At 36.2% G+C, this 16350-nt stretch overlaps 1 protein-coding gene across 9 annotated transcripts in view; it reads left to right on the forward strand.

The window, feature by feature from the left end:
- The window catches only part of CDK5RAP2 (CDK5 regulatory subunit associated protein 2), an 88770-nt gene that overhangs the window by 22034 nt on the left and 50386 nt on the right, over window positions 1-16350 (forward strand). For all 9 annotated transcript variants that reach the window (XR_012676755.1, XM_075170414.1, XM_075170410.1 and 6 more), the window contains 5 exons: window positions 3192-3362; window positions 4134-4307; window positions 10803-10900; window positions 13967-14097; window positions 15704-15819. Coding sequence is in view for 8 of the 9 variants with exons in the window: in XM_075170414.1 (XP_075026515.1) it covers window positions 3192-3362; window positions 4134-4307; window positions 10803-10900; window positions 13967-14097; window positions 15704-15819 (690 nt within the window). In the remaining variant the exon portion in view is untranslated. The remainder of the gene's footprint in view (window positions 1-3191; window positions 3363-4133; window positions 4308-10802; window positions 10901-13966; window positions 14098-15703; window positions 15820-16350) is intronic.

Genomic DNA, 16350 nt, shown 5'->3' on the forward strand with positions numbered 1-16350 from the left:
CACTTCAAGTATCCATTCTCTCTGCAGGCCTAAATGTGGACAATTAGAGTGTATTTACTAGATATTCATATTTGATCAGTTGGTTGGGGAAATGCAGAATAACTCATTAGGCAGAATTTATTATTTAGTCTTCCTACCTGTAGTTTAGCCCGAGAGGGAGGTTTTGGAGCTTCACGACTTAATTATTTACCAACCTGTTTTCCATCTGACAAGGAGGGGGAGGCATCTGCTCTGGTCTTCTATATTATAGTATTTCACATTCATTTTTCTTAGTTCAACTATCATTAATCATAGGAAAGTCTTCTGGGGAAAAAGGTTGGCAGAGGGAATTGCAAAGTTTATGCTCCGAGAGCTGTAGGTACTATATTATCCTTGCAGCTCAATGTATAGAAACCAATAGATTTTCTCCCAGACAATTTGAGTGGTCAATGAGTTCAAGCAACCTGCTATAGTGATGGATAGTTTTGTGTGTTACAGAATTCTAGCTCATGCAAAGAAGATAATTTTCAGTCTCAACTCTAGCTTGTTTTGGGAAGGATTTAGGGAATCCTGGGGGCAGAAATAGTAGAGGCAAAGTATCTGCAAATTGCAAGTCTCTCGCAGGCTTTTTCACTTTTTCCACAATTGTATGCCTTGTCAGTCCACCTCCTTCCATAAACCTAGCCATGATATTTTTGCTGCTTTAAAGGCAGAGGCATAGTTTCTGTACCTGACAAGTGTTGTACACCAAGACGACTGTAATTAGAAAATAGCGGGTGTAGTACTGTTGTTGCAGCAGCATCTTTTCTATCTATGCATGTCTATCATCTTTTCTTCTTAAAGCTGTTTATGGTTTCCATAAAGAGAAGTCACGGAGTATTGGTCATACGAAGTTATAGGACAGGTCAGAAGTGTTCCTTTGAAGTTTAGTTACCTAACAGGTAATGTATTCACTTAAAGCCTCTCAGTGATGTAATAGTATAAAAACAATGTAAAAATAGAAAGCTGAGGAGTGAACCTTGCAATGCAGTGAAAATCGTAACACTGCGGTTGATCCTTTGCTTCCAGTTCCCGTGTTGTATATGAATAGGCTTAATGCGTGGCCCACTTGAAGAGCTCCATAACTTGAAGTCAAAAGACTTTGCAGTTATCAGACCTTACACTGCTTTCAAAAGAGCTGTGCTACACTGCAGTTTATATTTATAGTTAGTAGTTGGGAAGAAATAGAAACATATTAGAGAGTTTGTGTATATAGACAAAACTTGGACCTGATTCTGCAGTTCTTCAGTTTTCTTCGTTAAACAAGGAGTTCTTTTGGTCCTGAAAAAATTAACTTTATTAGTTTGGAGAACTAAAGCTCTAGCTTAATTGTTCATTGAAACTGAATAACATTTGAGTTTTTTTGGGAGCTATTAGGCATTTCTTAGCTGAACCCTGGTATGAAGCTAAAATTAAGCAAGTAAAACAAAAGGCATTGTAAATGACAATTTGTATTTAATGTGCAAAATAAACAGAAGTAAAACACTGAAGTAGTAAAATGATGTTAAGGATTTGATGTGAACCTGCATGAAGCAAGGTAATTAAGTCAAGAAAAGGACATAAAACAGTTTTTAAAGAGATTGCAATTAAAGCGTCACTAGTACTATGTCTTTGTACTTAGAATAAGAAACAGCTATTGAATTTTAAATCCCAGTGGAGGTAAATGTAAAGTTTATAGGTGACTACCATATGTGCAAACTAGAGGGCGTATGATACTTCACAAATGGGCCCTTTTTGGGAATAAATGGAAAACATTTATTTTAAGATGTAGGCTGTGTAACCTGGCTCTTTGGGTCTGTAGAGAAGTTTAGATAGTATAAAGTGTTCTGTAAGTTTTAATTGTTTAATTTTAGACAACAGCTCCTTTGTTACAAATTTCTACTTCTTTTTTTCCACACAATCCATGCAGTAAATGCTGTAGATCATCTTGCAGAGTAAAAGCTTATAAAATGAGTCTAGTGTATATGCAAGCTATGCCTCCTTCAATTGACAGTGTTGAAACTTCCAACAGATCAGCAAAAAAGTTTGAAGCGACACAGTGGTGGTGGGAGAGAAGGTGGAAGGACAGAAGAGCCATGTTACGGATTTTTCCATGCAAGAGCCCTGTGCTCTTGCATATTTTCCACTCTGTAACTGGGAACTGACTATTAATTACATGCTAATAATTTCATATATATTTCTATCAATTTAGCAATTGTCCCCGTTCATAGCAAAATGTAAGGAATAGGAATTGTTTGATGTTGTTGCTTGAAACCCAAGGCTTTAGCAGGTGGTCAGACTTTGAAATCCCATAGATAGCTACATTTTCAGGTGGTGGATTTTCAAGTGAAGTGGAACAGGATCAGTAGGAATGCAGAGGAGAAAGCTATAATTGTGGTGTGTGTCAAGTGTGCAACCTGCAATACACTGCAGTAGTCCATGTTGATCCTAGCAGATCTGAGAGTCCTTTGGACTTGGTACTACATAAGGCTATTGGAAGAGATTTTTTCTGTATTTTAGAAGCAAAATGGATAAGAAGTATATGTTTCTCTGATGGGGAACTAAGTTGTGGAGAAGATGCAACTAATCTTGGAGGTGCAGGAAGGAATTAACAGAGCCAGAACCAAGATCAAGTTCTGTTCACAACTTCTAATCACGAGACTGACCTGATTGGTCATTTGAAATTTGTGCTCAAGTCAAAAGAAAATGTTTTAACATTCCTGACCTTTTGTTTGATGCAAAAGTAACTAGTAATACAGTGTTAGCGCAAGAATTTTCATGGTGTGATGAGAAAAAGAACAAATGACAAACTGAATTACCTGTAACCAATTTTCTCCTGTTTCTAGCAAGGGAGTAAATTGACTCAGAAGTGAATGTTCATTCTGACAGCGACAACATCTACGTGCATGATATTCCCAGCAGCCTTGGAGTCCAGTCATTCTGTATGAAAAGCATTTAAACAAGAACAACCTAGATTTTTAGAAGACAATACTGACACCTCATCTAAAAGTTTTCTTTCTTAAATTGTGTTCATTGATGCCAAGAGAAAGATACTGGCTTAAATACATTCTCCAGACTATTCAGTGATATAAGTAATTTAAAGCAATGGAAAGTTAAGATAATAATGTGGGTTGTTAGTCTTAAACTTTTTTGAAGTTGATTTGCTAAATACTCATTTTCATTGTTTTTTGTAGGACCTTAGAAATCAACTAGAGAAATTGCATGGTGAAATAACTGAGAAAGAAAAAGCAGTTGAACATCATTACAATATTCTTTTGAGTGAAAGCAATCAGAAGTTGCAGAGCCAAGAACTAGTTATCAAGCAGCTAACAGACAATGTCAATCAAAAGGATCTACTGCTTCAGGTAGGTAGACTTAAGTTGAAATGAAAAATGGAAAGTTATAATTTGATTTTGTATGAAGAGCTATTACAAAATCACATTTGTATTTGGAATTGCTGTTGATTTTGATGATAATCCTTCACTTTTTATAATACAGTATTTGCAGAACAGACATATAATTATAGTGTGTGTGGCATTCAACAAGATTTCTTGTTAGGGTTTTATGAAGTGTGTGGACAGAGGAGGAAGAAAGCTTTACTAATGTAGAATTTTCACTGTTGTGGTAAGATACTTTAAAAGCTCTGAAGTGCCTGTGTTTTTCAGTTTATTGTGCAGAAACTAGAAGTTGAGGAATAGGTATAGATATAGAATAGGTATATTTCTAAAATATAGAAATTATATTTTTTTTTGGAGTCCATATGTGAGAAGAGAGCTGCCTGAATGTTAATGGACCCCTGTTCATTTTTTTTTATAGCTGGAGGTATAACCCTGAAAAGTACTGATGTTATTCAACCAGTAATGCAAAGAGTAATAGTTGAGGTTGCTTTATACCTGGAGACCAAGGTGCATGCCTTGACTTATCTTTTAATACTTAAAAGATTGGATAGCTGGGGAAAGCTTCTGTTTGATCTTTTTTTGCTTCTATTATGTTAAATTGAGCTCTTCTTTTGTGAGGTATGTAAAAAACGTGCCGAATCATGCTTGGATATTCTCCTGGATTTTGTTTGTTTGTCTATTTTGCAGTATAAAACTAGAGAAACTTTGTAAAACTGTCTCATTGTTTCCTTTTGTCAGAAACTTGATGGAACAGTTAAAGAAAAGGATGCAGAATTGCAGGAGCTCCTGAATAAGTACAAGAACCTTCTAAGAGCCAATGAAGAACTTGAACTGAAAAATGAGGGCTTAGTAAAGGAAAAATGTGCTGCACAGTCTCAACAGTCAATCATCAAGATAGTCAGAGAGTTAGAGGTGAGTTTTTCATAACTCTGATCATTTGCAGATAAATACCTTGACTTCAAATTGAAGAGAATTTTGACTTTGGCTTCAAAGGTGTGGACTCATATACGTTGTAATTCACCCATGTAGTAAGGGGCTGTTTTTCCTTTATATCAATACCATATAAAGATGTTCTGTATTATTAAAAAGGTAACAGTGTCTTTATTAATAATTGTGTCATATGACTTGTATGATTGTGGTGGTATTGATCTGGCATTGTAAGAGTACATAGTATTGTACTCTCATGAGTTTATATGGCATCACTAAACTCATTACTCTCAGAAAGCACGGTAAATGTTTTGCCTGCCATAAAGAGGTAGGATTTTGTGGTCATTAGGGTTAACATATTTCCCTGAGTGGGAGTGTACCTGCGTTTCTGAAGAGAGGTGCAGAGGAGAGTTTGTGTACTTCTGGTAGATAAGGGGAAAGATTGCACAGAGCTAGTGACCACAGGAGATAAATGGAGTGTGAGGATAAAAAATGTAGGTAGGAGTGAAGATATGTCTAGGGCAAGAATAAGACTACTTTAAAGCACAGAAGAAAGGAAATGGTACAGAAATATATATATATTTAAAAAAAGTGGACGATATATGTCTATTGTTTTATTTGATGCCATAAATTGAAAAGACTTGTTAGTACCTGAAATCAGAGGTCAAAATTGAAAGTCTTAAAATGTAGAGTTAGTTCCTTCCTCCTTCACCCCCCCACTTCTGTACTAGCAAAAAAAAAAATATCAGGTATTGTTAAGATGTTTTTGAATCACTTGCTGACTCCAGCAGTGCATATTTTTATTATTGTGTACAGATTATTGAATAAGTAAGCTGCTTTTGAAGGTACATTTCTTGTCTTTTTTTGTGTGTTGTTTGCAGCCTAAGGTCACCAAAAGCATCAGGCAAAGTAAAAAGAATTAGACTAGTATGTACTAATGATGGAGAGAGCTATTTCGTTTCTTTAATAGTATATCGGTCATTAATTGTCTCAAGGAAGTTTAAAATAAAGTGATCCAATGGCAAAGGAAACATGAGTGCTACGTCTTGTGTCACATTCTGAACACACTAGTGATGAGACGCATAATATGTAATGGGCACTATTATTAAACAAGGTAGATGCAAGCACACGTTGAGTCATAGGTTATATGACAAGCTCAGAGTAAAGGAGCTGCATCACTGTTTGCCAGGATACCAGTGCAGAGTATATCAAAGTATATATGAATATACATGCAGAGAAAATAAAGTCTGTGAAAGGTTGAGTAGAAATTCTACCTCTGTAAAACAAACTGCAGTGCATGCACGTAACTTCTGTCACAAAGGGACCTAAGAGAGATGGAAGATCAGAATTAATGAAAATCAAACGCTAACTTTCCTCTGTACACCCCACTTCCGATACAGGTGTATAACCAGGAGAGAGAACAGTGGCAAGCGAAGCCATGCATGGTAATGACCCAGTACCCACCTTCTAATCACAATCTATTCTCTATTGCTTGTTCACTTAGTGATTGTGAACAATACCTAATCACAACCCATTGTCCTCTCAGCTCAACCTCTGTGTAAGATATCTTCTGTAAGAACCCACTTTGGCATATTAATCATAAGTTTTTGGACACGGATTATCCGGAGCTCTGTTCTCATTGGCTGCCTTGGACTCTTTGATGACTTTACAGTGCTGCACCAACTCTCAACAGATGCACAGCTGGATCCTCCCCACCAGAGAGAACAGAAACCAAGCTCTTCTAGCCTCACTGATCTTTAAAGTGGAAGAAACTGGATTGAGAGATGCAGAACTTTCTCTCTTTCATCATACCTTTTAACTTTATTTTAATGTAACGATAAATTTTAAAGCAATCAACATCCAAAGCTCTGCTGGGTGCCTTGGCCAGGCCAGGGAAGATAAATGACAGTTTCTAATTAGACTTTGGATTCTTGAGCCACTGTCATGGGCTAGAGAGAGTGTGCGAGGGCACTGATAATAAAATGCATTTTACAGCCAAGGAATTTAGAAGTGCAATGGACTTCATATAATTTTGGAAACTTTAGTTGGTTTTGTGTTTAATGCTCTTCTCTGACCACCAGTACTCCTATATTTACAAAGCTCTTGTTGTTGCAGCATTTGTTAGGTAAATATATTTCTAGCACAGATTTTTAGAGCTTTGTCATTCATTTTATTACCGAGAAAAGCAGCAAAATTGAGAAAAGTGGCTTTTGTTCAGTCCTTGAGCTGTGCTTCTGGGTTCTGTTGTGTTGCACATGTAATCTTGCACACAGCATATACTGCAGTAAGGGGCCACAGTGATACGAGTTTTAATTCTAAATTGATTTCTCTAAGTGTAAAAAAAAATTCTTGGATTTGCTGTAGTGTAGCCTTTCCATGATGTCTGTTTTTGGGAGGGGAGCTTATACACCACTTGAGGGTGGAGTACAAAATGTAGTTAGCTGATAACACTGCAAGGCAAATCCGATGTTTCTGCAGACACAAGGCACTTTCTAATTCCTGTAAGATCAGCACATTATTTGACTTTGGTTATAATTACTGCTGTATGTAGGGAGTTAATACTTGCAGTCAGGGAACTGAAGAATACTGTGTGCATACAGTTGTGACGTCTAATTTGCTGCAGCTGGAGGAATTATAGTTAATGCATGAAAGTTATTGATGTAACTAGAGCATTGCTGTTGATGGGTGTCGTGAGAATTGGAATTGGTGCGATTGTTGCAGTACTGCAGACACGTCTTAGCTGTTGAAATTGATGCAGTGTGCGCATTATTGCTGAGTCGTCGTGATTATGGAAAGTGATGTAGTTGACTTTTTTTTTAATACAAGTGTCCTGTCTATTAAATAGTGATCAGTGCATTGTAGTTGTTGCTTTCAGTCTCTTGAAATTGATGTTGTGAACACATAAACAAGGTGGTAGTTCAATTTCTGATTTGATGAGGTTAGCTTATAGCTGAAAACAGCAATGTTTTTTGTCAATATCCATGTCTTCACAGACTTCGAACATGATGCTTTTTACCTGTGACACTGAGTATGGCCTGGTGATGGGAGTGGATGTGGTTGGTGTATCTCACCATTTCCGTATTAGCAGAAATTTCATCTTAAAGGAGTTAGCCTGATGAAGTGATATTTGGAGTATATAGTCCAGTAGTCTTGCCTCGCATATCACCAAGAAGGGCATAAGTTCCTCAGAGCCATCAGCTTTGTGACATTTTCTGTGGTTGAGATGACATCTTCTAAAAGTCACCAAGAAAGTCTTTTGCTATAGTAATTTTCATCTTTAGATATATGACTCAGTGGCCCATAACAATTTTAATCTTATTAGTGATTGCTTCATTTATGGTAGGCCATACATAAACTTTACTGCAATGTTAGAAGAAATTACCAAATTCTGGTACTCGTGGATGGATGGATAGATGAATCAGTGATGAGGTGTAGGTTATGGTCTTCTCTCAATCATTCATCTTCTAACCTTCAGAGAGTTTGAAATGACCCCGATGGTTGTTGTAAGCAAGAGAGTATTCAGTGAGGCAACTGGAGATTCTTGTGACTTTGCCAATAAGTTATTTATTGTGGAGGTATAAACCTTTTACTTTCATTGCTTACAATTTGAGAAACCTTTAATGAAAATAAGTTATGTTTTCCACCACTGCTGCTTAGCAATAGTATTTCAGACTTAAATATAGACTTTAATGTATTGGATTGCCTCCTTTCATGGGAATATAAATCTTTCACTGCAATATGGTCCTGGATGTCTTGCAGCTATCTCCTCTAGCACATTTTCCCTCACACCATGTGTCAAGAGGTTTAATGTTTCATTAACTCCCACAGCATTATGGTCTATTTAAGTTACAGAGATGCCTTATGTTTTGTGTACCGTTGGGGAGTTGATTGGAATAATTCACTCCTACGCTTTATTTAGAAATGACAGTAATAATGTACAAAAAAAAAAAAAGACATTTTCATGCTCTATCTTCTCATCCTTATTATTCATGAAAGATTCTGAAAAATCAAGACCATTTCTTCATGGTTTTGCTAACTTCTACCTAGCTAGCTGAATTTAGAGTTCATAGTAATTTGTGTATAGTCTGTGATGTTTGGAATTAAGAAACAGCTCATGTATCCTGTTATGCAGAAAAAAAAAAGAGTTGGGAGGATTGCATGAGCTTACTGAGATTTTGGTGCAAATGTAGAACTAAATTAATATGTGAATTCTAAAAGAAACATAGGAAACCGGAGCATGGTTCTGTGTATAACACTGCTTTGTTAATACAGCAGCGATAGACCCTGAACAATTGGTGACAACCGTTATCTAATTTCTGTACCGTAAACTCTTCAGAGCAACATTACTTTGCCAGTGTTTCAGACAGAGCTTTTAATTAGGATAGAGTTCTGTAGCGTCTTCAGTAATAATTGCAAGGCTTGTATCAGACATATGGAAGAGTTCACTAGAACTTTTAACAGACTGTTAACCAACTAAATTAAGTCAAAAGATTTATTTCTTCTTGTTGCTTTCTATGTCATTGATCAGTGTCATTGTGATCAAACGTTTTCCAAGTTAGATTGCAATCTGTGTATTTTATGTTTAGTGACTGTTCTTGAAAGGCTGAGATTCCAACACATTGGTAAGACTCCTTAATTCAGGTTGTAAGATGTACTTTTTTACATGCTTTTTTTTGTGAGATTTTTTTATTAATGGACTCTGGATCACCCCCCTCCATCTGTTTGCCTTTGTGTTTCTCAGTACTCAGTCAGCAGAAGCCGTTGCTGTGTGCTCCTCCTCTGCTCATCTAGATAATAAACTTGATACGAAGCTCAGTATTTTGCACTTCATATACAGAATAGTATTTAATGTATAAATTGCACTAGAACCTGGAAACATTTGTTAGAATACAGCTACCATTAGGAATGATGGTAGATGAACATGATGCACGTGTACAAAGGCAAGGTCACTTCTTCAAAGAATCTGTAGTGTTAGGTGGTAGGAGCTACTCTTTCTGCAGTGTAAGATCTGACATGCAGATTACATTAACGGGAATAATTTGATCAAAACTTGATTACACTTGCAAAATACTATTTAACATATTTGCTAGCATACTGTGAAGTATGAGTGTAAATAATTAAAAGTAAACAACAGTTGTCCTTGCTTTTGTACTGTTTACTTTGCAGAATACTGAATTTTTCAAATTAACAGTGTCTTTGCATTGTTAGTGTGAATTAATCAGATTCTACTGTAGCTGAATTTTTGTTGCAATTCCTTCCGTAGGAATTGCAATTGGAGTAATAACAGCTGCTTAAAACTCCTGGGTGTAGACTTCTTCCTTGTTAATGATCTGTTCACTAATGATTTAGTATCTCTTGAGAGTTTAGTTTCCAATCTTGAGGTTGTAATATGGAGAAAATAGAATTACCTTTCATTTTTGCTCTCCAGAGTTATCTTGTCATACCAGACCATAAACATTCCCCCTTAGCTGTGGCATTTTTTTTGTTCTTCCTTTCAGTTTTCACTTGAAAAAGAAAACTGAGAGAAGCAACAAGGCCTACTATTCTTCTCAAACAGAGGCAGAATGTGTGTGTCTGACATCAATACATCTAAATCTGCTATAGATATCTCAGTTATTTTCTCTTCTGAGACAGCTGATATCTTGGATATTTTTATGTAGTAAGTGTGAGCAAGTACTCCTTTAAATAGCTGCATTTTTTGCCTCCTGCTGAAAAAGTGGCTGTGTGGTTGTTTTGGGGTGAAAAAAGTCTTGGGAACTTAGTGGATCCTTACTGAGAATGTAGCATAAGAGTCTGGATTTATTCTAATAATAATAATATACCTTCTGTGAGCAAGGTAAACAATTTTCTTTGCACAAGCTTGCAGTGACCCAGCTGAGTGTGCAGAAAGCTGACTCAGGGAGTCTGTATCTGACAAGTTCATCCTTTATTTGTCAGCTCGATACAGTCCTTTTTGTTCAGCAATGGAACAGAATTTGCAGAAACTTCTCGCTCAAAGAAAGCCGATTCCGTCCAGAATACAGAGAGGACTATTAGGACGACGTTTTAAAATGTGTGCTGGGAGCTTGGGCTTCTCTACTTCCCTTTCCCTTCTCCCCCTTCCCCTCCTCTGAAATAGGTACCTGCCAGGTTGTTCCTGGGTCGTAAAGTTGTAAACTTTGGAAGTAAGGATGCTGGAGGTGGGGGGAAAAGCTTTTTAGACTGTCATAAAAATGATAAAAATGATGAACCACTGTTTAGATATGTGACTCACGGTAGGAAAATAGTGAAACACTATTTGCCTCCTTTAATAACAGCTGTTTTTAAGTATCATGAATAGTTTCCAGATTCATATTAGGCATTGAGGTGGGCAGCCCTGTTCAGCAAATTTGGATTTCTACTTCTTTGATATTTTCTTCAGGACACAAGTATACACATAGTTGTAGACATGAAAACATAAAAATTACATTGTAAGTTTAGTATGTTCTTGTTTTAATCTAGGAAAGTAAAGAAGCTGAATATGAAAAGCTGATCCTTGCTTTAAGAAAGGAACAAAATATTTATTCTGCACTAGTGAAGACCTTCAAAGAATCGGATAGGTAAGTACCTTTTCTATTTTGGTGGACAATCTAAACTCAAAGGGCAAAAGTCAGAAGTTGTGAAAAAAGGTGCAGCTTAACTGGAGTGGTATTATTTTATACCAGCCAATTGTTCATAAAGCATAAACTAGCTGCAGCAGTCTTCTTAAAAGAGAACTATTTTTGTAAGTGGGGTTATAGTATCTAAATTCGCTAAATGTTTCTGAAAATATTTCTGTTTGGATTGGAATCTCCTATAAGCCTGATTTCCAAAGTAAGCAGCTAGATTTTCAGAGGGGGTACATGTCCTGTGTCCTATTGTCCTTCTCAATATAGGAGAAGAATCAAATCGCAGTGAACTTTTGGGTGCTGGATGATTTGCCATGGTTTTACTCCTAAAATGCAGATAATACTTATCTTAAAAGTGGCACTGTGAGAATTTTGATGAGAATATAAGCCGGTAAGATTTTGGAGAAGGTTAAACAAAACAGAATAATTGAAGTTTGCATAGTATGCTTTCAGTGTAAAGCATTCAGAAGTATGGCAGGAGCAAGTGTTTTTTAACCTTTTAAAATCAAAGAACACAATATTTTAGAAAGAAATCTGGCTTACTTTGTATCATATTATTGCTTGGCAGTTGAAGAGACGTTATGATAAAATAAAGAAAATTCTTAGCCTTTAGGTAAAATAAATGTAAACTTTTTATAAAAAATTTATTTTTACTGTTATAATTACAAATATCTTAATTAGGTATTGGCAGCATTTGAGAGCTAGCTCCTAACTCTTCCTGCCTGAAGGCAATGGCTCATATCTGCCAACTTTGTGGGAATGTGTGTTTGTATTTTGCAGTTGTTTTATAGACCACTATAGTTTGGAAACCATAAAGTGAGTAACGCTAAAGTAGATGAGATCTGGTATTTGAATGAAGTGCATTAATAGTAATGCCATCTTGTGCTTGGCCACGGCTCAGAAGCTCTTTTGGGTACTAGAATCTTCTTCATTAGAAATAGTGATAGAAGTCAGATTATGGAGATTACTTCTTATCTCTGGGAAAAGAGCAACGGCTTTTGTGACTTTTCTGTTGAACAATCACCCAATGAAGGAAGAAGCCAGTTTGTTTTACTATTTCATATGGAGGGTGTGACCTGCCATTGAAACATGTTCTGTGGGTAAGGCGATTGTCAACACTCTGTAGTAATGACAACAAAGTAATATAGCTCTGATACTAGTTTTTCTTAGAATATCTTTCAAATGAGGAAAATTATAACTATAGTTATAATCATTAGGGTAACAGGAGTTTTCCAATTACCTTCTGTAGGATCAGGATCATTAGTTCTGTTTTCTTGATATGGAGTTATAGGATGCACAGAGCAGTGCATGTTATGCAGGGGTTTGCAGAGGATGTGCAGTGATTCAGCAACAGAGCTGGAAGTTGGAGCCAGGTCTTCTCATTTCTGCTCCTCGTAGTTTTGTGGGCTGAGATGTGCTGTAAATCTCATCAAGGAAGACTTGAACCCCCAAAGTTCTGGGGAGCTGATAAACAAGCCCTGCAGATAAATTCAGCTTCCTCATTTGTGTAAATGCCATCAGTAGTGACATGGATTTTAGGCAAACATCTGTTTTCTTGCTGACATATCTTTTTTTAGGCATTATTTATTTTAAGCAAGCTGGATGGTTATTTTTCAAAACAAGCTACCGCATGTCAGGACCAAGACATTTCTTGTCTTTCCAAGCAGGGAATCAATGCTTTTTCTTGTAAAACCTTTAACTCAGAAAAGGAGAAAATGTGCTTACTTAGCTTCTAATAATGTGTGTGTTTGTTTTTATTCTTAATTTTTTGCTGAGCAGTTAAGAGCTCTCTCTTCAAAGATACTCTTGAGCGAGGGAGAATTTGTTAAAGCAATAGTTTCTTGTGCAGGAAGCACTGATAACAGCACACTTGTCAGAAGACAGACTGAGAGTCTTTTCATACATGCTGTCTTTTAATTAATGCATTTCTACAATATGCTGTTATTCTCATGCAAGTATGATGTGGTGTATGTTCCTGTATAGGCTCCTCTAAGATGGATTTAAATTTTTTTTAAAGGTTCCTGAATTCTCTGGCATTTAGTGCAATGGATTGGAAATTCTACAGCAGCTTAATTTTTCTTAAAACACTGAGGTTCTGAGTGAAGTAAATGTGAAAATAAATAATGCAATGAGTTCAGTAACACCTTGTTATTTATTTGTTATTAAATCCAATTTATTTCATTTTGCTACAATTTCAGTTTTTAGTGTATTTTAGTCCTTTTACGGACTGATCAGAACTGTCTTGTTGATGTTGTTGAAGGGTATGGGGAAGATGTAGCAAGGGACAGCTAGAGGTGCTGACACCATCAGGCCTCAGGGGCAGTGACTGATGCTAAAGTAAGAGCTTCAGTGGCCACCTTGGAAGAAAGCTGTTTGAAGAATTAATTCACGTTGACAAATTATCATTTGTAAGTTTTGGCATTTACACCCCATTGAGATAATTGAGACAATTTAGACCTTAAAAGGTGTTTTTACAGACTGTCGGATAAATGAAGAAATAAAACAGTTAGTTGTGTCTGGGTCATATTTTGAGTGAAACACGGTTTTTTTTTTTTTTTTTTTCCCTTAAGTGGAGCATTAGATTATATAGTATAGTTCTGTAGCAAGGGAACAAAGTTTCCATGGTCACCATGTAATAGAATACACAGAGCCATCAGTATTATGTGATAATGATGTTTTTCTGGCATACTTTTCAGAAGTTAGTAATTTTGATTTTCCTTAAAAAGAATTACATGGAAGTTGGCTGGTAGAATATATCTGTCATGTTTAAGCTAATTTACAAGCAGCACAGCTCAAAACAGCAAGAAAAGGACATATATGTAAAGATTTAGTCTCATCTTTCTATGTAGGGATTTGTTTATTCTTATGCATCAAAATAATGTAACTGTGTGATGAAAATCAGTGATGGCCAATGTGAAATGGGCTCTTGGTGGAAGCCTGGATGCATAAAAGATGCTGAGGTGCACAACCAAACGTTTTGAATTGAATCTTGAAGATTTTTTTTCTCCTTTATTGTAGTATAAATAGCTTGCAAACGGAACTAAACAACATTTTCATGTTGCGAAAACAACTAGAAGAAGACGTTTTAGCTAATCGCAATCTACAGAAGGTCTTAGAAGATCAGATTAAGGACATTAAAAACCGACAAGGTCTGTATGTGCAGCCCATCCCTTTTCTTGATTTTCTTGCACAAAAGAAAACTGGTTTTATTACAGTCAGTTTGCTGTGATGGAGAAGAAACATTTGAGAGCAGAAAAAGGTGTGAAAAGACTTCTTTTCGGCTTTCTGTACTGAAAATTATTTGGGGACTTTGTAACAGAACGTCTTTGAGCAATCAGGGCATATACAGAGGGACAGCTTTTCTCTTTCCATTCAGCAAATGTTAGTAATTCTATGGCAATTCTACTGCAGTGATCATTTCAAGCTGCCTGCAATTTTGTACCCATAGAATTTACTGTTTTCTGCAGAAGTCAAAGATTCCTGGCTTTGAATAAATCTGTGGCCATGGGATCACTTGCTGACCGTGGAATGTAATTATTTCACAATACTTTGGTAAAGAGCTTGTATCTCAGGAAATGGTTAGACTCCTCCTAACAGAAGAAGTATTTCCAGAGAAAGAAAAAATAGCCAGAGGTTTTGTTATTTTGTAATTCAGAAATAGTAGAGCTTTTAAATATAACCTATCTTTTAGCTTTTTTATTGTACTTCTTTGGAGGTGTTCTTAGTATATACTTAGATATAGAAAAGAATACTGTAAGTGGACATTGTTATTTATATATCCCCTATGGAATAGAACATCTGTACATATGCAGTAAACTATATTTAACAATCAAGCCTGTTCACTTACCCCTTTAAACTTAGATTTTCAGTTTTAGCATCACTCCCTTGACAGCTATGATAAGTGACAAAAGGTAAGCTTCTGCCGTTTCAGAGTTTGCAACCTCCAAAGCACAGAGATGATGAACAACCAGGGTAGGCCAGAGGGTCTTGTGGATGCTCCTGGGTTCTGAAGAGCAGTTGTGTTGCGGGTGAGGCTGCTAGGAATGAAGGCTCTGAAAATTAGTAATCATTTGTGAAGCTTTGGGTCCTTGCAGCAGCCATGGGATCAGCGTCAGAGCTGGAAGTAGGATTTGGATGTCTCTTCTTTGTCCTAATTTGGATATGCTTTCTCCCTATCTAATGAGATATATTTATAGAGTTAACTGTCACCTATATTGTACATGAACAGGTGTTTATTGAAACATAGCAAATCATTCCTGCAGTTATAGACGAAATGAATAAGTAGCTATTTTCAATTCAATTAATGCAATCTTCTGACCCAAAAGCAAAATAAATTCAGTAACTTTGTTTAACCCGGCTTTTCGCCTTGCGACATTGAGTTCATGTTCATAAAAATATGGTTAAAACAGAATAACTATTCATGCCTTACTTATCCTTCGTAAAAATTATTTCTAATTGTAATGCTAAATATGCAAATTATAATTCAGAATTACATTCGCAACTCATGCTGATAACCACAGCAAATACAGCCACCGAAAATACAGCATGTCTAGGTGTCAGAAGCACAAAGAAATATGAGGACAAAATTTGTTCAGTTAAACTGAAAGCTTATTTTGGGGGATGAAACATTTTAACTGGCCTCCCACAGACTTACTAGCAGGTTCTTATTCAAAAAGTCCCATCTTTGCACTTTATGCTGTGTTTTCCTGCAAATAGAGTTTCTGAAATAATTTCTGTCCTTGGTTATTTTGACAGATGAAACACACTCTTTCTGTGGAGATCAAACATCTTATATGAGTATCTGTTTAGGAGAGCAAGATCATTTAAGCCTACAGATAGACCATCTGTCTCTTGAGGAACTTAAGAAAAAGGTATTGATCTGTTTTACTATTTACTGTTTCTAATGGCTTAATTCTGCTTTGTTTATAGTTTGTGCATCTCTCACAGAAAGCAGCATTTTCATTATTTAGGTACAGTTGGGTAATTCTGAAAGGATTTGAAGTTCTCATCTCTGTGGTTTGTGATCCACCTTTTATGAACTATTTAGTCTTTGTTACACCACATGAGCTTCAGAGTCAGCTGAAAGATAGGTGGCTTGCTGCAAAGGTTTTATGATAGTTAGAACACCTGGATTCAACTATGGTAATTATCTATATTTATATCGATTAGATATAGTTAGAATATCTAACTATGATAGTTAGAACACCTGGATTCGAGTTTCAGACTCAATACCATATTTTAGTCATCGTGAAGTATACCAACTCCAAAGAAAAGTTTTTGCATTAAGTGTCCTGCAACATGTATTTCATGCACCTTTGTTAATCATGAAGATGGTAGTTATGTCTATAATGTATACTTCTGTATAGCACACTCCATCCTAGGATTCGCAAATCTTTTGATAA

Source organism: Calonectris borealis, chromosome 21, assembly GCF_964195595.1.
Source record: "Calonectris borealis chromosome 21, bCalBor7.hap1.2, whole genome shotgun sequence".
NCBI classification, from domain to species: domain Eukaryota; kingdom Metazoa; phylum Chordata; class Aves; order Procellariiformes; family Procellariidae; genus Calonectris; species Calonectris borealis.